Source organism: Mytilus galloprovincialis, chromosome 4 (assembly GCF_965363235.1).
Source record: "Mytilus galloprovincialis chromosome 4, xbMytGall1.hap1.1, whole genome shotgun sequence".
NCBI classification, from domain to species: domain Eukaryota; kingdom Metazoa; phylum Mollusca; class Bivalvia; order Mytilida; family Mytilidae; genus Mytilus; species Mytilus galloprovincialis.
This window is the reverse complement of record NC_134841.1, coordinates 98,324,226-98,351,973: the sequence shown is the minus strand read 5'-3', so window position 1 is coordinate 98,351,973 and position 27,748 is coordinate 98,324,226. Positions and strand designations below refer to the sequence as shown.

General features: G+C 31.2%; 2 protein-coding genes across 3 annotated transcripts in view; one reads left to right on the top strand and one right to left on the bottom strand.

Moving 5' to 3' along the window:
• The window catches only part of LOC143073567 (alanine--tRNA ligase, cytoplasmic-like), a 35,856-nt gene extending 11,606 nt beyond the window's left edge, over positions 1–24,250 (top strand). For both annotated transcript variants that reach the window (XM_076249203.1, XM_076249204.1), the window contains exons 7-23: positions 1,123–1,256; positions 2,254–2,362; positions 2,715–2,753; positions 4,091–4,208; positions 5,498–5,649; positions 6,642–6,768; positions 10,262–10,425; positions 10,686–10,802; positions 11,698–11,835; positions 12,432–12,572; positions 13,624–13,700; positions 17,661–17,769; positions 20,859–20,969; positions 21,321–21,440; positions 21,795–21,872; positions 23,463–23,558; positions 24,059–24,250. In XM_076249203.1, the coding sequence (XP_076105318.1) occupies positions 1,123–1,256; positions 2,254–2,362; positions 2,715–2,753; positions 4,091–4,208; positions 5,498–5,649; positions 6,642–6,768; positions 10,262–10,425; positions 10,686–10,802; positions 11,698–11,835; positions 12,432–12,572; positions 13,624–13,700; positions 17,661–17,769; positions 20,859–20,969; positions 21,321–21,440; positions 21,795–21,872; positions 23,463–23,558; positions 24,059–24,229 (2,001 nt within the window). In that variant the 3' untranslated portion in view covers positions 24,230–24,250. The remainder of the gene's footprint in view (positions 1–1,122; positions 1,257–2,253; positions 2,363–2,714; positions 2,754–4,090; positions 4,209–5,497; positions 5,650–6,641; positions 6,769–10,261; positions 10,426–10,685; positions 10,803–11,697; positions 11,836–12,431; positions 12,573–13,623; positions 13,701–17,660; positions 17,770–20,858; positions 20,970–21,320; positions 21,441–21,794; positions 21,873–23,462; positions 23,559–24,058) is intronic.
• Positions 24,251–25,181: 931 nt separating this feature from the next.
• Positions 25,182–27,748, bottom strand: part of LOC143073569 (phospholysine phosphohistidine inorganic pyrophosphate phosphatase-like) — a 12,916-nt gene continuing 10,349 nt past the window's right edge. The window contains exons 6-8 of the mRNA XM_076249206.1: positions 27,547–27,638; positions 26,602–26,671; positions 25,182–26,555 (exon numbers count right to left, since the gene is read on the bottom strand). Coding sequence (XP_076105321.1) covers positions 26,538–26,555; positions 26,602–26,671; positions 27,547–27,638 — 180 coding nt within the window. The 3' untranslated portion in view covers positions 25,182–26,537. The remainder of the gene's footprint in view (positions 26,556–26,601; positions 26,672–27,546; positions 27,639–27,748) is intronic.

The following is a 27,748-nucleotide window of genomic DNA, read 5'->3' as shown; positions in this document are numbered from 1 at the left end:
ACAAGGATTTCTGAAATTTGGTTTCAGGATTTATATAAGTCAGCTATACCGTGTGATGTGTTTTCAGATTCATCACTCGACAACTTCCTGTTTACCGAACACTTGTATGATTTTACACATGATAGCCAAGTTGAAAATTTTCGTCACATTTTTCTCAGGAACTACAATACAAGGATTTCTGAAATTTGGTTTCAGGATTTATATAAGTCAGCTATACCGTGTGATGTGTTTTCAGATTCATCACTCGACAACTTCCTGTTTACCGAACACTTGTATGATTTTACACATGATAGCCAAGTTGAAAATTTTCGTCACATTTTTCTCAGGAACTACAATACAAGGATTTCTGAAATTTGGTTTCAGGATTTATATAAGTCAGCTATACCGTGTGATGCGTTTTCAGATTCATCACTTGACAACTTCCTGTTTACCGAACAGTTGTATGATTTTACACATGATAGCCAAGTTAAAAATTTTCGTCACATTTTTCTCAGGAACTACAATACAAGGATTTCTGAAATTTGGTTTCAGGATTTTTATAAGTCAGCTATACCGTGTGATGCGTTTTCAGATTCATCACTCGACAACTTCCTGTTTACCGAACACTTGCATATTTTTACACTATTAATATTATCCACTTGCGGCGGGGGTATCATCAGTGAGCAGTAGCTCGCAGTTTCACTTGTTTACCCTCAATTTAAGATAGACTCTTGGATTTAAAGAGTCGATATAGGATGAACGGATCATATATACCGGAGGGAAAATATGATACAAGCTCAAACAAAAAATATAAACAAGTCTAAATTGAAAACTACGTTCAAACCTATGATTGCATTGGATAAAAACCACAATTTTTATACATGTGCATGTAAAACAAATTTCGTCTTAGTTCTATATACATCTATAAACAACTCGTCTAAACATCAACCCAGCATCTATTCATATATGTATGTACGTCTGAACCAGTGAAAACTCTACAACAGATTTATCCATCACCAGCAGTGATGGTGATACATGGCTGTGTACATTCTGTATATACAACTCGTAACTAGTGCTCTAGACCACATGGCCACCTGAGCTTATTTCATTTCTTGACCTTTAGTATTTAATCAATTATTTCAGAGTTGTAATATTAGAGGTTATGGTGGAAAAACTGATGATCCTATAGATACAGCCTACAGAATTGTTGCTGACCACACCAGAATGGCTTCAGTCTGTATTGCTGATGGTTTGCTGCCAGGAACTAGAGACCAGGGGTATAGACTTGTTAACTAGCAGTATCAGATTCAGTTTAAGATTTATAACTGTATTAAAATTAGATCAGCTGAAAGTAAGTTCTGCAAAACTATATCCAACAAAATCAAACAGTCAATATTTTTGATGACATGATTTTATTTCTTATAAATACCATGAGTTGTTGTCCATTTGGGAAATTAATCCGAACATTTAATCATCAAACGATATCACTAGGAATCTCCAATAAGACTATTTACTATACTATAAGACTACAAGGAAGACCTAACTCTTATAAACTTTTGTTAATTCATTTAAACAACATTTACTTTTCATTCTATTTATATTCTCTATGTCAGTTCACTTTTACTTTCATTTTCTATTTATATAACGTCACCATAACTACCATAATTATAATTACACTTCCAGTTAACGGCTCAACTGCCAAAAATGCACCTCACTGTAAATTTTATATGTAACATTGTCCTGATGACGCCTATCTATTGGTGAAACATGTCGATCAAATAAAGATACTTTGCGGTAAAAACTTGAGTGTTGTTGTCTTTAATGTCGACATAAATATAGATGTGTTATGATAGCCAGTGAGACAACTCTACACATGTACAAGAGACCAAAGGTAGAAGTTAGCAACTACAGGTCACTGTAAGCAGGCTAGAAATTGCCTGGACATGACAGTATGTAACTCTTGGCCACATGTAATGCTAAACAATGAGTGAATCAAAGAGAGATAACCTCTTTCACCAATAATTCATTCGCTTGTTAAAAGAACAATGTAAACTTTTTTAAAATTTTCATTAGTTACAAATGGCTAACATTTAACTAAAAGGTTCAAGAATATTTCCACCTGAATCCTTACGTTAATATATGGAATATTTCTTGTAAATTTATGTTTGCCGATACGGAATGTGTTCCGTAAAACAACAAATATCTGCACATTGTCAACTATTTAACTTTATTTCCTATAATTTTCATTAACAAGTAGTTAAAAATATATTACAGACACAAGCTGAGGTCGGTTTTGTTCAGATGCTTTCACCAATCAAAACGAATGTTACAAATGCCTCATGGATTAGTGCCTTCACTTGTTGATGTTGTCGTCCAAAGTCTGGTATGATAATTAGTAAACTCCTTTCGCAACTGAAATGTACGTGTTGAATATTTTCATCAAACTTTACATGTTTGAAAAAATGAAAAAGTATTAAAATTTTGAAGAGGTAAATTAAAGAAGCCAAAAAAAAACACTAGTACAAAGGACATAAAAAAATAAGTACCCAGTGAGATATGAAGTACCTGTTTTCATCTTTCAATATCTTTTAAAAATTACACTCTAGCAATTACATTCAATTGAATAGATTTTGTTGACTATGTAAGACAAATGTACACCTCTCTTAGACATTCAAATTAGTTTCAGTGTGGAGTTCTGAAATAAATACAACATAAATCATATTTATATTCTCTAGGGAGAAGCTTTTCCTGAATTGCAAGAACATAGATTAAAAGTAAGTTAGTACATGTAGAGGCTGTAAAAGTTTGCATATATTTAAGCATTACCAATGTGTCCTTCAATTTTGCTATGTACCAAAACCATATTCATTAATCTTGTATTATTGTCCATTCTAGACCTATCTCCATGACAAAAACAAGCATTAACTTTAGGAATTTTAATACAATTTCTACGTAGCTCCATGATTTCCCAGCATAATAAAGTGAAAAAATTTTGAAAATATCTGATGTTGCAGTTAATACACAACAATTATAGAATGTTGGGAAATGTGAAACTAATTTGTAGTTATTACAAAATCACTAGAAAAATAACACCAATGCTTGTGTTTTGTTCTGTATTTATAGAGCTTATACAAAAGCATTTGATAATCATAAAGTAGGTATTATGCTGAAAAATGAATCTGTTTCCAAAGTATGACAGGGTACAAAAGTTTAATATGTATGGTGTATTTTTTTTCTGAATTTTTTCTTTGTTTTTTTTTATCAAAAGTCAAATGATTACATGTTTATATGGTGTCTTTTATTACATAAATCACAGGCACTTGTTTCTATTCATGGGAAGGTCTATTTATAGTCAACCTTTCTCTGGATAGAAACAAGTGCCTGTGACATATACTCATTGATAAACAAATTATCTTTCAATAATATTAACTTGAACATTGTATATGAGTTTTTGAAATGTATTATTTAAGAAATAATTCATGGGGGCTTGAATATATCGTGATTTTACCACGGGTTGGCCCTTTATGACAAATATTTTACCCCTGAGCGATAGCGAGGGGTAAAATATCGGCATAAAGGGACAACCCGTGGTAAAATCTAGATATATTCAAGCCCCCATGAATTATTTCGATTCTGATAGGACACATACGGCAATTCTTTTGGATCGAAGCGCTCTAGGTGTAGGCAAATATTTGCCGTTCACATAAATAAACGCACTAATAAACTAGCGTAAAAGAACGGAGCAAACTGCATTAGTGACATGCTTAAACTATTTAAAATAATGTATTTAGACAGTTTTGGATGAATTTGAATGATAATTTATTTATATGTCTTATATGATGTACAATAAAGGGCTTTTGCCACATTTTAGCATCATTTGTGTATGTTTCCTTGTGATGATTTTCGGATTCACAAGCGTGTATTTTCCCGTAAAATGCTTACATTCTAACGTCATTGTTCTATGACGTCGGGTATCTCGTTCATAAAAAAGCATATGACGTGGGAGTACAATCGGAACAGCACTGGCAATATATTCATATTTTACCACGGGTGTGTACTCAAAGCGTTTGAAGGACGTCATGTTAGAATATTAAATAACACATTGTTTCAGATTAAAGATGTGATATCTGAGAGTGAGGACCATTATGAAAAAGTATTTAGAATTGGAGTAAAAGCATTTGAGAAGTGCTTATCTTCTAACAAGGATACAGCATCAAGACATTTAACAGGTTAGCATAGTTCATCAATATACATATATTTAGATATAAAAAAGAAGATGTGGTATGATTGCCAATGAGACAACTATTCACAAAAGACCAAAATGAAACAGACATTAACAATTATAGGTCACCGTACAGCCTTCAACAATGAGCAAAGCCCATACTGCATAGTCAGCTATAAAAGGCCCCGATAAGACAATGTAAAACAATTCAAACGAGAAAACTAAGGGCCTTATTTATGTAAAAAAATGAACGAAAAACAAATATGTAACACATAAACAAACGACAACCACTGAATTACAGGCTCCTGACTTGGGACAGGCACATACATAAATAATGTGGTGGGGTTAAACATGTTAGCGGGATCTCAACCCTCCCCTATCCTGGGACAGTGGTATAACAGTACAACACAAGAAGGAACTATAAAAATCAGTTGAAAAAGGCTTAACTCATCAGATGGACAAAAATACAAGTGGACGTACGTGGCCAGGTACTTATACATCCCAACACGAAAAGACACAATGAACAGATCTGAGAGTACCTGCAGTTATCTGACAGCTAGTTCAAAGCCACTAACAACTAATAAAAAAATCATGCATCTAAGACTAAATTATCAATCCGTACACATACAACATCCAATGGATTTAGTGTAAAGACGTCATAAACAGCCAGAAAAAAACATGACCTTGTGCAATGCCAAGTTACATGTATGAACATTTCCATGAATATGTATATGTATATAACATACTAGTAATATTTAGTTGGCTTTTAATTTACTGATAACAAAATCAATGTTTATACCAATAAAAACAATATTCAATGATCTTATTACAGTGTTGAATAGGTAACCTTTTAGAACAAGTTTATTTAAAGGAGCGACAAGTTTACATGGATCATTTTTAAATTTCCGGACACGGTTAACAACATTTCCGTAAAAATGAGGATGTGCTATCCCGTTTAAAATAAGTTTTTTACAGGTACAACCAAACTTCAAAACCAAATCTTTATATCTATGGAAAAATTTAGTAAAGGTTTTAAGTAATTTATGGTAATAATTTACCAGTAATTGGTAGTTATATAACTACTAATGTCTTTGTAAAGAACTTGCATTTCCATTGATTTTATTTGCAGTTTGTCTTTATTATCCATTTAAATTGTTCATTTAAACACTTTTTTATGGCATATAAAATTTTGTTTATATATTTTTATTGACTTCTAAAATGCAACCATCCAAGAAAAATGAGTTTAAAAAAGCCAGTTCAAGGTATATAACAATAACTGAATGTCATTTATTGTAGATAAGATTTTAATGGATATAGTAGATGGTAAATACAGTGATGGGTATGGCATACCATCAGAAATGTTACCACATCTAGGGGAAATATACAGTGTATCATTAGATATACAAGGCTTACAGCAGATTGTAGAGCAACATCAAAGTAAAGAACAGGTAGGAGGCAAAGTCTACTTTTAAGGGGTGGGGGTGGATATTAAAAAGTTTTTTGAAAGGCGTTCAATAGTAAAGGCAAAAGTAATCCAACAAGTCCATTTAATCCCTGTTATTCTGTAAGATTCATATGTTCATTATCCATGTTATCACGTTTAATGTAGTTTACCGTAATTAAGTGCACATGTTCATAATGATGTGAACTTTTTAAATAGATTTAAAAGTTGGGGTTTATCTTGATTAAACAGTTCACTGAAAATAGAAATGTTATGGTGTGAGTGGTGTATTGAGTCCTATTGACACATATTCTTTGATACAGAAAGGAGTGACTTGTTCCTTGTGATTGAACTTTAGAAGATAAATAATATTTATCAATGCATGTAGTCATCTACAGTATTTAAATTCTTATATTTCCTCATTTTCCACTTATATATAGCTCCCTTTGCTTACAAAGATTGCTTGTACATGATTTTTTATGCCCTATTTATTTTTCTCCATTTATAGGCGTAACATTTTCTGGTTTGTGCGTCCATTTGTCTGTTCTTCTGCTCATTTGTCAGTCTGTCCTGCTTTAGGTTAAAGGTTTTGGTTGAGGTAGTTTTTGATGAAGTTGAAGTCCTATCAACTTGAAACTTGGTAAACATGTTCCTTATGATATGATATCTCTAATTTTAATGCCAAATTAGAGTTTTGACCCAATTTCACGGTCCACTGAACATAGAAAATGATTCTTGTTTGTAAGTTGATATGGTATCTGATATATGGTGTATAATATTCTATATTCTAATATTTTATCCTAAATTTAAGTTCCTCTAAACAAATTGGTTTATAAAAAAATGAATATCCTATTTATTATAACAGCTAATATGAACTTTTATTACATTTTCTCATTATATGAACTCTAACAAACACTGAGAATGAATTCAACATACCAATGTACAATTTTACAAATCCGTTTTCCCCCGTCTTGAGTACTTCTATCAATATTATTTCAGGTTGAAAAAACAGAAAAAGTTTATCTTTCCCCAGAAACTGTAAAGGAAATAGTTGGTATGGGAATCACACCTACTGACGACAGTTTTAAATACACGTATCAATATCACAGTAAAGATAACATGTATGGTAAGTAAACTTTATATATAACTTAATTCACTTGCAGTTTACAGTAAACTTTATATATAAGTTAATTCACTTGCAGTTTACAGCATGCCAGCAAAATTAAAAACAATGAATCTTTTATCAAAATGTGTTAATCAGTAATGTAGCACCTACTTCAAATTAAAAAAAAAAAGACAAGCAATGCATGAACCCAAGATCATCGACTGGTCACCAAAAACTGTTACAGCATTTTTGTTTATTTTTGAATTAAAATAATTGTTTGTGAATAGAATAAGATAATGATGTTGTTAAAACATCTTTACTTAAAATATGTAATTGAGTGTAGATTCTTGCAAAAGAATGTTAAATATTAGTAGGAGTTTGCTTAGCATGACAAGGTGCGTTATCTTGTTCTCATTTGGATTACCTTGTCAATAAATAAGTTTTAATACTAAGGCTGACTTTGCAAACTGTTGATACATTTATAAAGTTGTTATGAAGATAGTTTTCAGCTGTTTTTCAAATGACATATCTTTTATGTCCACTGGAAAAAAATATCTTACTAGAATTTGCTTTGCAGGTTCAGAAACTATATTTTATTGTTTTTTTGGAAAATGACGCAGTCATTGTTCCATAACTGCCGACCTGAACTTCATTACATTGCTCTGCCTACCGCGCTTGGTTTCGTATTTCCTATTTTCCAAACAAACTGGACCCTGCTTGTGTTATCATTATGCATTGTTGTGTAGTATTAAACCAGCCAGGACCCAGTTTACACTGGTTTTTGCTTGTATTCCACTACACTCGAACAAAGTGTTGTAGTTTGACGGGAACCAGTTTTAGAATTTGTAAACTACAAAACGTAATCGGTTATTGTTCATTCCGTTTTGGTGTTTCATACCGACTTATATGGTTTGAATAAGCTTAAGACCATTTAAACATTAATGTGATAGGTATATTAAAGATTGTTTTACAAAAGGATTGAACTGTTTTACTTTCAAAGTCGTGCTATAGGGATATCTGTCATATACGGATTTCCACTCTCACCGGTTAATTTCTTCTTTTACACGTGCTTTGGAAACTTCCTGTTTAATCGCAAGTTTTAAAATTGTTTTTGAGTGAATTAAACTTATTTTAACAATCATGAAGCGTTCCAGAATCATTTTAAAGCAGTTTCTTCTTCTCTTTGATGATGGAAAATAGGTTTTCTCAAGAAAATACCGCAAACGATCGCAGAGGAATTGAAACGTACAAGTCAAGTCGGCACCTGGTTAAATTGGCATCTAGTCAAATCGGCACCTATTCGACGTCAATTCGGCATCCAATAATATTTGATATAATATTTTCTATTCAATTAATTAATTACTGTTACCAAGTACATAGTGAATATGTTGTTGTGTATTTCGGTAAACCACGAAACGAAAGTGAATATGTAGTGTATAAAGGTAAACAACGAAGCCCTTACCAAAGCTGTTGTTTTAACAATTAGACAATTTGTGTAATTGTAAAAACAAGTCAATTATTAAAATAAAATGGAAAACTATGAGTCCCTTTCAATAAATCAAACTTTCATGCCAAATAATTAGCAAATTTAAGGTGTTTGTTTTTCAGTAAAGTTTAAACAGCATTAAACCAACAATCCTGTAAAATGCTCAACTGGTTAAAATAATGCAGAAAAATACACAATATCTCATGTATTAGTCCAAATAATTATGACGTCTGGCAAGGCTATTTTATTATTTTTCTGGGACGCCTTCCTACGACGTTCAGGTGCCAATTTAACTAGGTGCCAGTTTGACTAGAATTCTTTGACAAATGTTTGAAACTATCTGAGTTTCATTAGACCTTTGATAGCAGTAACAAAAAGATTATTTACTTAATATTTTGTGGGAGAAGGGAGTTCAGACTGTGTGGCATCAGGTCTGTTTGTGCCCAATACATTTTCGCACCCTACACGTTCGCACATTCACACTCTACTCATTCACGCCCAATTTTAATTCAAATTCAAGTTGAATAATTGGAAAATTATGGTTGTTGTTTTAAATTGCTTTGGTGTAAATACTGAATGTATTTATAGCTTGGTATGAGTAAAACATTGAAGATTTTAAAGGAAAAAACACAAAAGATAATTGTTTTTAACAGCTTGGTCCCATTGATCTGAAACAACGAAACAATAAAACATAGAAACCAAAATATAGCAATCCACTAATATAACCAAAACATGATAAAATTTATTCAACACGCAGAAACAAACATAGTCAGAATCTCACTTCATTTTGAAACAAGTCAATGAAACAAGTTATAGCAATACACTAACCAAAACATGATTAAGAGTTATTCAACACAAAATAAAACGTTGACAAAATACCACTTTATTTAGAAAGGATTATTATTATTTTTAGCAATACCTTATCCAAAACATAATTAAGATTTATTCAACACAAAAAAAAAAATTGCTGTCTCACTTTATTTTGAGACAATGACAACAATTATACTTATAAGAAAACACTTGCTTACATAGTTATTAAACACAAAACCAATTAAGATTGGGTGTGAAAGTGAAAGGGGTGAAAATGAGTGGGCGCAAACGTGAATGGAAGCGAACGGACTCAGATTCAGACTATGTACCAGTGAGAAATATACAAGCCTTTCTACGGTATTTATTTGTACAATTCAGCTAGTCTTGACCTATTCATTTGTCTTAAAAAACCAGCCAGTTGTCACCTTCACTTCACACACACACACATATACGAATATCAATTATATGCTTACGATACATGTTGCATTGTTAAACTAATTACGGTATGTGAAAATCAAGACTTGCATAAAAACTATCCCAATATTAGAGACAGTGGCGTCATTTTTCTTCAGAGCTTTCAGCTCTTTGATTATTATGCCCCACCTACGATAGTAGAGGAGCATTTTGTTTTCTGGTCTGTGCCTCCGTCTGTTTGTTCATTCGTCTGTTTGTCCATTCGTCTGTCTGCCCCCGTTCAGGTTAAAGTTTTTGGTCAAGGTAGTTTTTGATGAAGTTGAAGTCCAATCACCTTGAAACTTAGTACACATGTTCCTTATGATATGATCTTGCTAATTTTAATGCCAAATTAGATTTTTGACCCCAATTTAATGGTCCCGTGAACATAGAAAACGATAGTGCGAGTTTCAGGTTAATGTTTTTGATGAAGTTGAAGTCCAATCAACTTGAAACTGATAGAAATGTTTCCTATGATATAATCTTTCTAATTTTAATGCCAAATTAGACTTTTATTCCCAATTTCATGGTCAACTGAACATGGAAAATGATAGTGCGAGTGGACATCCATGTACTTTGGACACATTCTAGTTTATTATTCATTTTAGGAGTTTTAAAATGCTCTGAGATAGTAATTTAAATCCTTTACTATTTAGTTGCAGAAAAACTGCAGTATGGATATATATAAGCGGCAAGAAAAGCAAAGATGATATAATCCCCCCCATCATAAATTTGAAATGCATTACTATCATGAAATATTTTCAGACTTCCCACAGGGAATGAAGGCAGTAGTTTCAGCCATTGTAAAGGACGACCATTTGTTCAGTGAAGCTGTCGGAAAAGATGAGTTTGGTATTCTGTTAAATAAAACAATGTTTTATGGGGAATGTGGAGGTCAGATTGCTGATAAGGGATGTATTAAGACTAATGTAAGTGTAGGAATTATATCTTAAAAAGACTTGTCCTCATCCAACTTTTGAATGATCTTACTGAAAATGTCTGAAAAATTTAGCTGTTAAAAATTAAATAGTCAGTTTATAAACAGAATTCAAGCTAATGATGTATCTTCATGAAAGATCTACAACTTTTGTGATAATTTAACATAAGAACAAAAATACTTATCAGTCATTGATATGATAGTTGAACATGTATGCTCAGCATGTTATATTTTAAGTTTAAATTTTTTCAGAATGGATTTTTCTATGTGAGAGATGTACAGATATTTAATAAGTATGTTCTGCATATTGGTAACATGGAATCGGGCAGTATTAGTGTTGGAGATTCTGTTTTCCTTCACATATATGAGGTAATTATTAGCTTTTCTAGGAAAACATTTTTAGGCACACATATAGAGTAGCATACTGATCATGAGGTAGAATTGTTTTCAACAATAGAAGTACTTCTACACCACAAAAAAGCCCTTACTTTTAAAATACTAGAAGATGCAAGTTAAATTGCCTTACTATTTGCCAAGTGTTGAAACAAATAGTTTTTATATTTCGTGGGCAGTACCTCAACTGAGCATGCACTAAAGGGTATCAAACAAACATCATTAACGGTCTATCAATTTGGATATTTTCTCAAAAATTCACATTTTCTGTGGAAAAAAAGATTATTTCCAAAGCAAATTCGGGAAGTACAAAACACTACATTTATAACTCATATCACAAATAATTCTGACTTTGTATGGTTTCAGAGTTGTTGTGGCTTAATGAAATCTGTTTCTTCCTTAGTAGTTTAGATAAGTGATAATACAGAAATAGCATAAAATCCTTTCTGCAGTAATAATTTCAAATAAAACAAATACATGCATGGATTTTTCAGGAAACATTGTCAATTGAGGGTGAACTTTGTAATTATTTCTATTTTTACATTTATCAGAATCAGTGCAATTGTCTGTGTTGAGGGGGGCAGGACCTTTCGGGACGTCAGGATCGGTGTTTTTAAGCTCGGGATTTCGGGATGATCCTTTCATGTTCCAGGATTTCTTTTTTCAAATTTCGAGATGTCTGGATTTAAATTTCTTTAAATTCGGGACCTCAGGATTTCATGTTTTTAAAGCCAGGATTTCCTGATCAGGACTCCCCCCCTTCTGTGTTGATATTAGTAAGAAAAAAATATCTCCAAGTCATTGTATACTAAAGTTGTCCAAATTGAAGATATTTATTTATTTAGTGTAATGTTTGTTTGTTTCTTTTTAGGATCATAGATTAGGATGTATGAAGAACCATACTGCTACACATATACTGAATGGATGTCTAAGGAAGATTTATGATAATGTTAGACAGGAAGGATCAAGAGTCTCTCCTCATAAATTCTCTTTTGATTTCTCCACAACTGTAAGTTTATAATAATGTCAGACAGGAAGGATCAAGAGTCTCTCCTCATAAATTCTCTTTTGATTTCTCCACAACTAAGTTGTTTAAATGCACATACCATTTCTGATATAGTATGTTGTGTCACTTATTATAATATTTGTGATTTTCATCTATCAGTTAACCATATGAAAGTTTGTTTTGTTTTTTAATCTTACACCATTTGGAAAGTACATTTTGTGTTGTAAAAGTTTTAAATGTTTCTTTTGCATTGATCATGTTGATTTTTATGTACCACAACTTTTTATAGTGAAGATTTAGTACACACTCAAAGAAATTATAAGGAATCACCATGCCTCACACACAAGAGAAATCACCAGCAATCACCATGCTTCACACACAAAGAAAGAAATCATTAGAAATGTCCATGTTTCACATTGATTCTGTCAAAGTAATATACAGGCCAATCCTATTGTGTGTATATAGTATATTGTATGACGAAAAGCCATTATAGAAAATACACAACATATTTCTGAATTTATGTTAGTTCATTCTAAACCAAGCAAGTAACAGTTGTGTTGAATTTAACAGTTTTACTCCAGATTGATATTATTTTACAGTCCCAAATGAAGCAAGAAGATCTGACTACATTACAAGATAATGTTCAACAAATCATCAATTCTGGTTTAATAATTTGTAGAGGACTTCAACCACTAGATCAGGCATTACAGATATCTAATATAATAACAATGGCAAACGAGGTATGAAACAAATACTGGTGACTTTGAGATGAAGGACATCAATAAAAGCACTGTTCATTTGCTTTTTGTGTGCTTTTTGTTGTACATTGACTGAATTTGTTTCCTGGATGTATACCCTATATCCTTTGTTTTTCTATTGAATTTCAGTTTATAAAAGGTGTCATACCACCATTGATTTTCCCCTTTTAGTCTTTGTTAAATATTTACTTTTCAAAAAAATGTGCAGAATTAATCCTTGTTTCAAATAAAGAAATACTTGGCATGAGTAAAGTTTTATCCTGTCCAGTTCTATTGAAAAAAAATCACATAACATTTCATTGCATATAAGAAAATAACCATCATTGGAAGTTAACCAATCAAATTTCTCCCCTTATTTTATCTATGTACAAGGTTTAGTCACCATGTAACCTCAAGATTACAAAATTTTCTATTGAAATCCCAAATAAAAAATAATGGTGCTTTGAAATACCCAAGACATATGTTTATGACACAGAAATGGTTTTATTTCAATAAAATGTAGGATTAATTACCTACAACTGTCAAATTCAAGGAATATTTATTTGCAACCTACTTTCGTATACAACCGGATGTGACGTACCATGATTTGGTGGTATTACACCTAAAAGGATAATAAAAAGACAATAAATGCATCTGTTCAAATGGTTAAAAACATGTTATTGCATATAAATATATTATATAGATAGGAGTATATGAAGAGTAGATGTTTATACACTTATAAGGCATTAACCAAACAACTCATATACCCCAAAACACCAATATGTCAGGATACAGTCTTCAACAATAGACCAAGTGTCTTTACAATTTGTAAGCTTTAAATCATACAGATTCATTTAGGAAGTTTCATACAGACACTCTGTCCTGCCAAAGGCTTAGAAAATATGCTTATTGAGTTTTCAATGGAAGATGATAATTTTTTACAGGATTAGGTTAGACTATTTTATAATATATTATTACTTTAGTACCTGATTCATTTGTACGAGGTGAACTGTTTCTGGTTTAGGTCAGACCATTTTTTTATGAATTATTACAGGAGTATCCCAGTCATGTGTATACAGTTAGTATAGGAAGAGGATCTAGTGAATTCTCAACAGAACTGTGTGGAGGAACGTAGGTACTTTATTATATAATGTGCTCCATGGACTCATTTCCTTGGCATTAGACTAAGTAAATCAGCAATGAAAACACCATAAGAATATGACCAGTTTTTTTGTCTTACATGAATGATTATTAAATAGTATGATTGATATACTTTAATGTATCAGCAACCCAATCACATGAAATCAAGACATCTAGAAATCAACATACATCTGTTAACAATTGACAAGTGTCTATATATCAGTACCTAAATCATCCAAAAATAGAGAATATCAAAGATCTTCAACCAATACCAAATCACTGGTGAGGTTCTTGTCTTTTTAAAGGCACATCAACATGCAACCTGTTTAAACTAGTTTTGTAGTTAACCTGGTCCAACCGACCATAGGAGGGCTGTATAGCCAGTCAAGGTTGTAAAAACTACTATCATCTCCTGATCTAAAAGAGCTTTTCTCATCATTGGGTATCTGTCGCTCATCATTATCTTCATTGTCCATTGTTGTCAATAATGTTTACAAAAATATTCTCCTCTGAAACTACTTATCAAATCTTTTTTTATCTTGAAAACCCCTATTAATAGGGAAAATCTGACAGGGCCAAAATTTTCAGAAGGTTGATATTTTACAATTTGGTAAAAAGCATTCTCTAATTCTCGTCAATTTATCCCTTTCTGCACCCATTGTATAAAAAGATTTAATCAACATGTGGTTCGTTTGATCTCAGTTCTTCATTGGTTAAAATCTGATTATGACGTGGAATTTTCTTGCATTTTCTGAATTTCCTATTGTGACGGCATGAAAAAAGAGGACCATGCCTGATGACATTACATAGAAAGAACACATCTTTTTGCAGATCACCTGAAAAGAAGGAATACGTTTGCATGCATATTGTTTGAAAATCATTAGAGAAACAGATTCTACCACCAAATCTTGTGTAATACTATTTTTATCCACTCTCTACAGTTAGCGAGCCTCACGTTTTAAATTTGAAATTTAACTGTCTCGAGTGGATAAATATCGTATCACACTCGATGCAGTGGTAGAATCTATATATACATGCAATTGCTACTAAGGGTTTTAAAAAACAATGAAATTTTGTAAGCAATGATCCCTTTCCTATAAACAAAATTTTGTTCAATTACAGTGAGTTGCTTGTAGGTGTTATGGTAAAATTTTACCTATAGCTCAACCTGTTTTTAAAATTGTCAACACAATAGGGACATTTAAATTGACCAGTTGGTATTGTTAGATTTAAATATACCTTGATTCTACCTGTACAGATTTTTATTCACCTAACCCAAAGTTTCAGCATGCTTTTTTCCTGAAGATTTTCTTACCTAGGATTATTCTATTAAAAATTGATAGGGAAGAAAATAATTTGGTTTTCATTGTTTTAAATCCCTGATATATTTGATTTATCTATTTTTTACCTAAAATTCTAAATCAGTAAAAGATCAAAATAAATATGTATTACTATGTTTGAAAATTTAAACTGTTTTTACACCAAAATGCTTCTTTAAAATTCGAACCCTTATACATAGTATTGTCCAGCTGCCAGTGAAACAAGAAATAGCTGTTCAGGGTGTTTACAGTTCAAATTTTCAGAGGGATATGTTGTTTTTTTCTTCACATGACCCTTCAAGATTCTCATTTTGGATTATTATTTGCAATGTTTTAAATCTTTTGGTGTCATTGTGCATACAATATTGGATTTATTTTATTTGAATTCACTACTCAGACTTTTTATAGCAATTTTGCTTCTTAAAATGTGATGTGTTTCTTTCAAGATTTTATTGTCATGAAGGACATCAAGGAGGAAATAATTCATTCAAACCGTTTTGTGGGGCTTACATATGATGTTGTACATATAAAATTCGAAATAATTTTGGAGTATACCTTGCTGTGTTTTTTCTTTGAAATCTATTATAATATTAGTGGGAGTTTTGTGCATAAAATGCTGTGTTCACGAAAGGAAATTCAAATTTTCATACGATGGGATTTAGTTAGGTCAAAGATTTAAAGATTTCAAAACTGGAATTCAAGTAGGAGATATAGTGTGAGTTCATCCAACATGTTTCTGTGGCTTTAAATGTGATTTTTGAAATATTCATTATTAATTTTGGGATCTATTACAAATTTAAGATGATTCCCTATTTGAATGGGATCTTGGAAATGAAATAAAATGTTAAAGTAATGCAGTGGATATAGTCTAATCTAGTGATAAAGTGAAAAATAAAAGTAAAATATTCTAAAATATTCCTAACGTGAGGAAATGTTTTTTAAAAGGGAATGTGAAATTGGAAATAGTCATTATAAAATTCTGAATCAAATATTGTTTGATTTGGAAATTATTATAGGAAATGAAATAAAATGTTGAAGTAATGCAGTGGATATATATAGATTCCTACACTGCAACAAGTGTATTACGATATTTCTCCACTCGAGACAGTTAAATTTTATTATTTAAAGCGCGAGGCTTGCCGAGCTCTTTAAATAACTAAAATTTAACTGTCGAGAGTGGAGAAATATCGTAATACACGAGTTATAGTGTAGGAATCTGTTTCTCTAATGAGTTTTATCCTTCTTTTTCAAAGATTTTCAGAAACTTGTGTTCTTTATATGCGACGTCATCAGGCATGGTCGCCTTTTTTCATGACGTCACAATAGGAAAATTCAGAAGAAAACAAAACATTTAGACGTCATAATCAAATTTCGACTAATCATTTGCCGAGAACAGATTTTTCACTAGTGAGGAGAAATATTTTTCTCACACCGGTCAGGAAATGTGAAAATAGCACACAAATTAGAGAAAGTCTAATCTAGTGATAAAGTGAAAAATAAAAGTAAAATATTCTAAAATATTCCTAACGTGAGGAAATGTTTTTTAAAAGTGAATGTGAAATTGGAAATAGTCATTATAAAATTCTGAATCAAATATTGTTTGATTTGGAAATTATTATAGGAAATGAAATAAAATGTTGAAGTAATGCAGTGGATATAGTCTAATCTAGTGATAAAGTGAAAAATGAAAGTAAAATATTCTAAAATATTCCTAACATGAGGAAATGTTTTAAGTGAATGTGAAATTGGAAATAGTCATTATAAAATTCTGAATCAAATATTGTTTGATTTGGAAATTTATTATAGGAAATGAAATAAAATGTTTACTGTGGATATATTAAAATCAGGTGATATATAGTAAAAATATAAATAAAATATTACAAAATATAAGTGAGGATAACTATTTGGAATATAGTAATGGAAATGATTCTGAATTATGTATAGATTCTGCACCTGTTAAATTAGGATGTATATAATTGGAAGTTAATCAGAATTTATACTATGGATTTAGAAAAAAATCTAGTGAAGTAGTGAAAAATGAATAAAATTGGGAATTATTTAAAATCATTGGAATTCTGGATGAGATGTCAAATATTAGTGTAAATAAATTAATGAAATTGTTTATTCAAATATGATTTTGAGGTTTCATTAAAGTGAGTGAAATATTACGACTGGATTATTTAGGGTATTAAACACTGCTAGTAGTGGCTATGCAAACATTTAGATGAAATGTAGTGCATTTTAGGTCATGCAATTTTAAATTACATGTAACTGCAAGAAAATAAAATATATGATATAGTCATTCTTGTTTGGCTTGATCACTCATAAGATTTTGAATGACAGTAAAATAAAAATTTCTCAATAGAATAATCCTAGGTAAAAAAAAGTTCAGGAAAAAAGCATGCTGAAACTTTTGGTTAGGTGAATAAATGTTTTTACAGGTAGCATCAAGGTAGATTTAAATCTAACAATACCAACTGGTCAATTTAAATGTCCCTATTGTGTTGACAATTTTAAAAACAGGTTGAGCTATAGGTAAAATTTTACCATAACACCTACAAGCAACTCACTGTAATTGGACTTAAGAACTTAAATTGTTATTATATCTTAGTCAGTGATCTTTGTATTTCAGACATGTAACAAATACCAAAGATATTGAATCATTTTGTATAACATCAGCTTCTATGTCACCACTTGGTATAAAACGTATGACATGTTTGTCAGGAACCCAAGCAAAACAGGTAATTTTTGGGATACGATTGCTTTTAAGCAATCTGTAGACTTATACCATTGACTGAGGGCCATGCCCTCACGTCAACCGTTTTATTCTAAACATCAAGGAACATCTTAGATTCTTGAGATTGTCTTGCTTTAAATGTATAAAAAACAAAAGGATTGAATTTAAACAACTGTCCTTTAATGTTCTTCTCATAATCTTCATAATGTTTCGATATTTCTCTTGACTTGTATGCGTGATTTTAACAACACAGAAAATCAGAATTAAGCAGTATTTATATTTAGTGTTTTTATAAATTTAGAAACACCTCAGAGGGAATTCCCCAGTTTTGATAACATGAGCGAGTTCTTTGAATTCCGATCGATAAATCTATTTCTGTCATATAAGAACTGAAGTGGAGTTTCCTTTAATGTCACCGTTATGAAACTGATATTTGATATTGTACTTCCATAAAGAAATGGAGGTCGTTTAATTTTAAAACATTTAATATACATCCTTGCTACAAATCACTAGTATAGGGTTTGTTAAGGTAATTATGTGCATGCATATAGTTTTCTTGACTTGAAGGGGTATCAGATTGAATGGTTGCTCTGGATTCCCCACTCCATTGATTAATTTAAAACTCACAAGATCCTTTCTATGTCTGTCTGCTATGGAGGGTTATTGTTGTTGCATAATTTTTAAATCATATGCATCATTTAAATTAAAATAAATGTAGTCCACAACGTAAAGGTGTAACTAGAACACCCCTTCAGCAAAAATGGAGTCTTCCATATTATCGCTTTGAGTTGTCTCCCCTCCATAAGTCACTTCCGTCAAACGACGATTTGCGAGAAAAATTAACTCGTTCTGTCGATAGACATCGTATTATATTAAAAACGATCGCAATTTAAACAGAGGAATGTGTACAGAAAGGAGTCATGCCCACTGACCCAAAGGAAATTAAATATTTAAAGAGTTAGGAATGGGGTTCCACCTAGAATTCACGTAGGAAAATAGGTGAGAAGGTACGAAGTGAAATACCTTCTCTCACTCTCAGTTACTGCTGTGGAAAGTAAACTTGGAATTGATAGTACAAAAATAAAACGCAATAAGTACATTGTTCATACACTTGTATCGAGGATTGGCTATCTTTAAAGTTGAATAACTATTCAGATTACGTAAATTACAATTTACAAGCATCTGCTCTTTGATTCTTATACTGTGGAGTCCCCCTTGTCCACGGGTCCCGTGATATCATGCATCACCTGATTTCCTCATATCGGTAATGTTACACAAATTGAATCATTTTTGTATTATTTAAGTCTTCCGAAGGGACAGAAAAGATTAAAATTGATAAGTTCACAAGTGAATTTAAAACTGCAATCCAATGATGAACCATTTTTAGCCAATTTCCATTAAAATAAAATACATCATCTGATAAAATTTGTTTCTTTGATGTCAAATTTTATTAGATTGAAATAAATTTTGCTTTGCATACTTCGCAGTCTATTTGGTTCAAAATCAACAATATTTCGTAGCATAAAATCTTTCTTTTATTAAAAATATGCTATTTTAAGCAGGCATTTTAATCATAGGACATTTGAAGAACTCTCAAAGCGGGGGTTCCTCTTATTTTGAACACCAATTACACAGAGTCTTGAGGGTGAAACCATACAAAAAGAACGTTTTATCAAATAAAAGTATGTTAACCCTTAGACTGCTACGCGCGACTATTGTCATTCCAATAAAGCAGTCCGCTACTGCTACACGCGACTATAGTCGTTTTCCGTAACTCGTTTGTTTACACAGTTACCATGGAATGGGCGGAGTCAATATTCATGAGATTGCGGCAGTTTCGACTTGAATGGATTCTGATTGGTAAAAAATCTGCGTTCTTTCGAGTGTCTCTTGACTTTAAATCTCAGGTGTAAGCGATAAAACCGAAAGTGAAAATTTTGAATGAAAAAAGTGACAAAATGGCGGATATTATTTGGAGAAATGGCCAACACCTCCAGAAGTATTTCAATGATAACGATTTAACAGCGGCGGTCGATTAAAAGGATTTGGATGAGAACAGAAGATATTATAGATGGAAATAGAAACATTCTATCAAAACTGCGAACAGAAGACTTTTAAAGCGAGAACCACAGGGATTCCCAGACCTTGTTCAAAATGGATGACATGAAACAGGATTTGCGATGTTTATCATTTCGCCTTTCAAATGTGAATCAGTATTGACATCGATAGATCCGAACTTTAAGTTTGTCAAGATTATTTATTGATGAAAGCTATAACAATGAACTTGTCATATAAATATATTTGTACATGGAAGTGAAAGTCGGAGGAAATACCGGAAAATATTTGCATAAAAAAGGCTGTTGGTCCTAGAAGAAACCTTTTTTTTGATAATCACAATGGAACTAGTTCTTAAAAGAGATTTTTAACTATACTGGTTCAATTCTGTAGTCATGGATACTTTTACATTGATGGATTAGTTAATAAAACATGAAAAAAATAAGTTTACCTTTGTTTACCTCTATTTGCACCTGTACAGGTAAAAAATGATCAGAGACTCACACAAAAATAAAATAAATAAAAATTACAGAATCTAACAATACTTTTTTATGTAACTTTTATTGATGAATACTCAATATTTACAAAGATACAGCAATTGTAAGCGAACATGTTTATTTCATCAGTGATTAAAATTTTATTCAGCAATACACAAAAGTACAATAGAAATGAATGCAGCAGTCTAAGGGTTTTAGTAATCTTTTATCGCAGGCTTTAGTGGCAGAATGGTCTAAGTAGTCAATCTACTGTATCATTGTCAACACTGAGGTTGTGAGTTCTAAACAGCACGTGGCACGTTCATTTGACTAGATTGTCAAGTCTTCTGTTGAAGGTGTGTGGTTCTATCTAGGCACTTCTCCTCCATAAATGAAAACTGCTGGTGATGTCTGACACATTGGCAAATTATGATAGTACAACTGGTTAAAGAAATTACTGTCAGCAATATGAAACAGCACATCATTCAAGTTTCTTAGTAAATTGTTGATACAAGCATTTGAAGCTATTTAGTAATTTATTTCATATATTAATATTTTACAGGCTATTGAAAATGGTTTTATTCTTGAGAAATATCTTCAGGAATTCAAGGCCATGATAAAATCTGAAGCTCAAACTGATACTTGGTTAGACAGAGTTAAACATATCAATAAGGTTTGTTTGGTGTTATAATTAAGTCATCTACTACATTTTTTAAAGTTTCAAAATGACAATTTTTGTAATTAAGCTGACTTTCCCTGCCATGTTAGAAAACAACTGTCTTTCCTTAAAGAATGGATGGGAAGATGTTGAACTTTGATGTTGTTTTACATAGGAAATAAATAAAACAAAAATTTAACACTTATATGTTAAAATTTGTAAAATTGATAATGAGAGTGGAGATAAACATTGATAAACATGTACTAAAGACTAAGTTAAGCAGTCACATACACATGTTTTTGTAGTAGCTGCTAAATAAATATTCTAGTTAGTGTTTTGTGGATTAATATATACTTTTTTTTAAAGGTTTTAAAAGATGAGGCTATTCCAAAGACAGTTCATGATAACATCAGACTAAGAGTAGATAGACTGGGAGATTCTATGAAGGCAGTGTTGAATACTATAAAGAAAGAACAACTCAGAAATGTAACTATGAGAGATAAGAAATTTTGGTTAAACATCAATGAGACAGCAATCCAACAACATAAAAAAACAACATATATAGCCTTTTAACATGTTAATTTAAAATACCAGGTGCCAACTATTTATTTAGAATGCCTATGAAATATTTTAATTCATTTAAACAATAGAAGAAATGTTTTAAGTTGTCCAGACTTTTAAGAACTTTTATTTTGCAGTAATTGTGTTGTTTGAAACTTTTTTATTTGCCCTTTATTGATCACATCATCATCAATTTATTAACCTATTATGTCTGCCAACAATAAATGACATAATTTACATTAATTACATAATTATTTTGATGTCGTTTTTTACTTCCAGGAAATTTTTGAGCAATTAGAAAACACTTCATCAGCTTGCTGCACTGTTACCACAGAATTAATTTTAACTCCACAAGTTGTAAGTTATTACTTTGATATGAAAAACAAGAAAACTGATTGTAATAGTATTTTTGGTTGAGCATGCAACTTTTGTCACAAAAAGCTCGACATAAGGAAAGTGATCCAGCGACGGGGGGCGGCGTTAACTAACTTCTAAAAAGCTTTATATACTAGAAGGTGGAAGAAATGGATGCTTCATACTGTGTATATAGATGCCGCTCTTACGAAGTTTCAGTCCGTCATATGTCCAATTTTCTTGACCTCATTTTCATGGTTCAGTGATTACTTGAAAAAAAGTTAATATTATTTGTAATGTTAGATTCTCTCTTATTATAAATAATTTGATAACTATATTTGGTATGTGCATACCTTGCAAGATCTTCATGCCCGTCAGTTTTCACTTGACCTTGATCTCATTTCATGGATCAGTGAACAAGGTTAAGTTTTAGTGGTCTAGACTAGTCCATATCTCAGATACTATAAGCAATAGGTCTAGTATATTCAGTGTATGGAAGGACTGTAAGATGAACATGTCCAACTGGCAGGTGTCGTCTGACCTTGACCTCATTATCATGGTTTAGTGGTTATAGTTAAGTTTTTGTGCTTTGGTCTTTTTTTCTAAAACTATATGCAATAGGTCAACTATATTTGTTGCATCGAAAAATAGTTTGCTGTACATGTCTGCCTGGCATGGTTTATCCGACCTTGACCTCATTGGTCAATGTTTAGTTTTCTAGGTTAATGTTAATTTAATGTGACAGTTGTAATAAAGCTTTATATTTAGGACTATCAACATAATATCATTATTTCATTATTTTTCATTATTTTGCATGGTTCATTTTTATTTCATTTGTATTTGGTAGTATTTGCATGATGCTGCATGATTTTTTATGTGATAGTCGGTTAAAGAGCTCACCAGAGCTCATGTTTTGCTTGTTATTATGTATATATATGCCGACTCTAAATAAAATTTACTTACTTACTTACTTATCAATGATTAAGTAAAGAATTTGAGACATTTCAGCTTGTGCACTCTTGTTTAGATTTACTATCACTGATCATGATGAATTACATGTACCTACAAAACAATTTTCCCTAAGTAACGGGTTTAGAGGTTGAGGAGGTTGAGGTACTGTAAATTCTGCAATTAATGCATGCATTGTGAATCACTGATTATTGGGCAAAACGTGAGATCTTATTACTGAGACTGCAAATATTTTGTTAAAGGTAAACTTAGTTTTCAACAATATGTAAGTCTATACCATACACCAAGTCCTCTATTAGGGGTAGTGTAGTAAAGTTTTATACAGAGACAGCCAAAGATATGCCATCACCACCAAATTTTTGATATAACAAAAGTATGAAGATATGATATAAGCCAACCACTGACAATTTGCTCTTCTTTTGTCCTGGTATCTTTTTTTTATTTATTAAAAAAGAATATTTTTTTTAGTGAATCTAAAAGAACATGAAGACTTGTTCAAAGTTGCGAAGATGAAAGCTTAAATTTAAATTATTAGATTACTAATACTATGAAAACCTATATAATATATTGAGTTCTTTTCATTATGAAAGTTTGTATGGAAATGTTGCAAATTCTTTATTTCAGATTCAGCAAGTTTTACTAGAAGTGAATTCAAGCAGACCAGTTGCAGTTGTTTCAACTCGGGACAAAAATTTATCAATAGTTGTATGTTTAAATGAGGTAATTAATATACCTAAATGCAACCTTTTGCCCTTCTACCATTACCTTTAAATCAAATATGAGATAGGTTTACATGAAGTATCAACGAAATGAAAATACTCTAAATTATAATGAACACTACACTAGTACTGTTGATCACCTTCTCCAATTTAAAAGGAGTTTTAAGTTAACAAATTTGCAAAAATATTTCACCTGAAAACCTCACAAACATCATGTATATAGCCATCATTGAGAAGAATTGTTGAATATAAAAAAAACTAATGAAATTTATAATTACAACTGCTTAGATACTGACAATTACGTGACAGTAACAAGTCAATGAACTATTATAGTAAGCTTATTCCTGTTTAAAATATTTGTTAATGAATTCAAAAAGATTTAGTTTTTTCTTCAAATTTGTAACTAATGTATAAATGCATACTTAATTGTTAATCTATTTTTTAACGGATTGAGAGAGTATATATTTACCTAATGTTTTAATATATTTATGTCTTTTTTAGAATATAGAACTAGATGATGGTTTTGAGGCAGAGTTGAAAAGTGTTGATAGTGATGTTAAATTAAAGAAAAAAGTGAAAAAGAACTGTACATTTCTGATAATAACGCTAAAACGAAAAGCTTTAGAAAAAAGTGTAGCTATATGTGAAAAATTACAAAGTGTTTTTAGTTGATAATAAAATTATTACATTTTATAGCGTTTTTACTAAATTTTGATTGACGAAATTTCTATCTCCTTTCCTTTTTCTCACATAAAATTTTAAATATAAACTGGTCACTAAAAATGGTCTTGTATGTTTTTATATTTTAGTTCATTTAAATGTTTTAGAGTTTAGTTTGACGTCTATTTTTAATGAACTAGTACACAATTTAATTTAGGAGCCAGCTGAAGGTCGCCTCTGGATGCAGTATTTTCTTGCTGTGTTGAACATCCATTGGTGGCTGTTATCTGCTCTTTGGCCTGGTTGTTATCTCTTTTACAAACTCCCCATTTTCATTCTCAATTTTGTCAATTTCACATGAAGACAAACAATCTCTTAAAGTATGAAAGCTGACAGGCATGTAATGATGTTACTACTACTTATATGGTATTCAGTACAAACACAATTCACATTTTCAAGAAGTTGAACAAATAAAAAAGAAAGTGAATAAATATCTTAGTTAAATTTCCTACTTCCAACCAATATAAAATGCAGAGGAAATAGATTTGCAGTTCCATAGCAGAGTCAGTATCATAGTCCTCATACTGGTCAGCTTATACTGTGGATTCATTATTATTCGTTGGTTACCAATTTTCGTGGATTTCGTGGGTACCAGGAAACCACGAATTTAAATATTCAATGAATTGCAAATTTTCTAAAGGAATATATGCAAACTTTGTCAAAACCACGAAATTAAATATCCACGAATATGCAAGTTTTTCTCAAACCACGAAAATTGGTTCCCACGAAAATAAATGAATCCACAGTAAAAGTCCTAACTTTGAAAGAATGCTGCCATAGTGGATATTGTCAGTAGATGGCCTTTAACAAAATGATGTTCCATGAATCAACATTGCATATTTTGTTATTATATTTGACAAATGAAGACAACAGGAAGTATTTTAGCTGCAGTAAAAAAATAAAATACTCGAAAAATCTTTTTATTTCATTTAATGTAACATAAATATATAAACATGTATAAGTTTGTATAACATTTACTTATTGCCTTTTCAATAAAAATAAAGGGAGGTGTAGTATGATTGCCAGGGAGACAACTAACTAGAAACCAAATGCCATAGAAATTTACAACTATAGCTATATAGGTCACTGTATGGCCTTCAACAAGAAGCAAAACCTGTTCCTCTTAGTTAGCTATAAAAGGCCCTGATATGACAACATAAAACAATTAATACAGACGAGAAAAGTATCAAAACAATGAACAAAAAACAAATATGATATACTGTAACATATGAAAACCACTAAATTACAAGGTCCTGACTTGGCACAGACACAGTGATAAACTTTGAGGGTATTTTTCAAGTAAATAATTCCAACAAACTACATATATATAGGTCCGACACCCATTGTAGCAAATGATAAAAAAGTTAACACTGGTATTTTTTTTAAAGCTATGAAACTTTACACTAAGTAAAACAGGAATGCACACATTGTCTTAAGCATTTACTTACTCTTAATTCAATATTGAAAAAAAGCAAGTAATTGTCTTGACAGATACAAAAAGCCCAAATACATTACATCTTATCAATGTTGTGGTGTTACCAAATATAAAGTAATTCTGATCAGTAGTATTGTAGAAATGTGTAATGACAATTTTACTGTGCATTTACTACAGTGAAAAATTCAAAATTTGGCAAACAGGAAGTAGGTTTCTGTCAGATATGAGAAGTGGTTACAGATTATAACTCATCACTGTCAAGCTACTAGCCATACATGAAATCATTCACCTTAGTGGTTTCAGATGAAATTATTTGTTGGAAAAATAGACAAAGTGACTAATATAACCCCCATTTCTAGCATGGGGGTTTAGTTTATTCAATAACATAACTATTCCAATAAGAAGTTATATTTTTTGGTAAGTTAAGTATCAGCAATTTAAATCCCTTTATCCTATTTACATGGTAACAAATGTGTTACAATTTCTTGGGCTTATACAGTTAAGAATATGGTGTAAAGGCCATATAGTCAATTCAATGTGCTTATTTTTGGATGGATTTTTTTCAATACTCTATTTTTACTCATCTACAATATGTTGTATAAAAATCTAGTAAAATATTAGTTCTCTAAGAAGAGTCACAAAACTGACTACAGAGTGAGATCAAGAGCAAGACAAGCAAGTTAAAATGAACATACTTCTACAAATAAATCCTGATAAATCATATATAGGAAAGTTATCTTAAATTAATTCTTTGTAAGTCAAAAGTAATGTCATGTCAATTCTCAGATATGTATAACTCAAAAGTAAATGAATGTGTTTACTGCATCATGATTGTAAAATAAGGTCCATCGCGATTGTAAAATAAGGTCCATCACGATTGTAAAATAAGGTCTATAGCTTGTGCTAAATTTTCCACATAACCATCAGCCTTTACTGTCGGGTGATTTTCATCAGATGGCCTGAAATAACCAAAATTCAAATTTAAAAACTTGCTATTAAACTTTCTACATCATTTGGTATCTGGCAGAGAGTTGTCTCATTGGCAGCCATACCACATCTTATTTTTTATATTGTAAGGTAAAATATAAGATTACTTCAACTTCAATTTGATTCTTAATTGTTTGAAATAACCCTTTTTTTCTTTTGTCAAAACCAGCTCAAATATATTTGTTGGAAACATGCTACTTTATATTTTTCTTAGTAAAAGTTGTCTTAAGATTATAACAATATTTCAGATGCAGGTTTGACGATTTGAATTTAATTTTTCATAGAACAAATGTCTAACTAATTGGAGCAAACTATGTTCATGCAATTTGAAACACACTTCAATCTTCTTTTTCAATTACATGTCTGATTAAATAAACAATAATAGCAAATGATCACGACCTGTTCCTTCCTATCACAAATTACTAAGACTTTTAAAATACTTTTTTATAAAGACAAATGTATTTGCACTTTAAAGAAGACTTGTCCTGAATATCGTTTTTGTTTTTTTGTTCATTGATTTGTGCTTCAAATCAGGCTGTAAGTCTTCTTGTTTGAATTGTTTTAAGTATGTTATTTCAGGACCTATTAAAGTTGACTACGAGTTATGGGTTTTTGCTCATCATTGACGGCTGTATAGTAACCTATATCTATTAACTTTTTTTTTCATTGGCGATGATACCACATCTTGTTTTTATAAAACATCAAATATCATGCACCTTTAATCTTTATGATATTTTTGAATAATTTTTATTTTGTTTAATGTTAAAATGTGTATAAACAACATTTTATTGTGCAACTCAGAAGTGATTATTGGGCAAAGATGAAGGTTATTCAGTTTTTAAATTACCTGTATTTTCCAGTGCGAACTTGTACACCTCTCATCCCACATGACTGAGCCCCACCTACATCATTTACAATGTCATCACCAATCATTACTACCTATAGCATATAATTCAAACAGTCTGAACATGATTGATATAACTAGATATCATTGAGATGGGAGCCATCTCTGTGGGCCCCGCTGTGAATAATGTGCATTAAAAAATTGT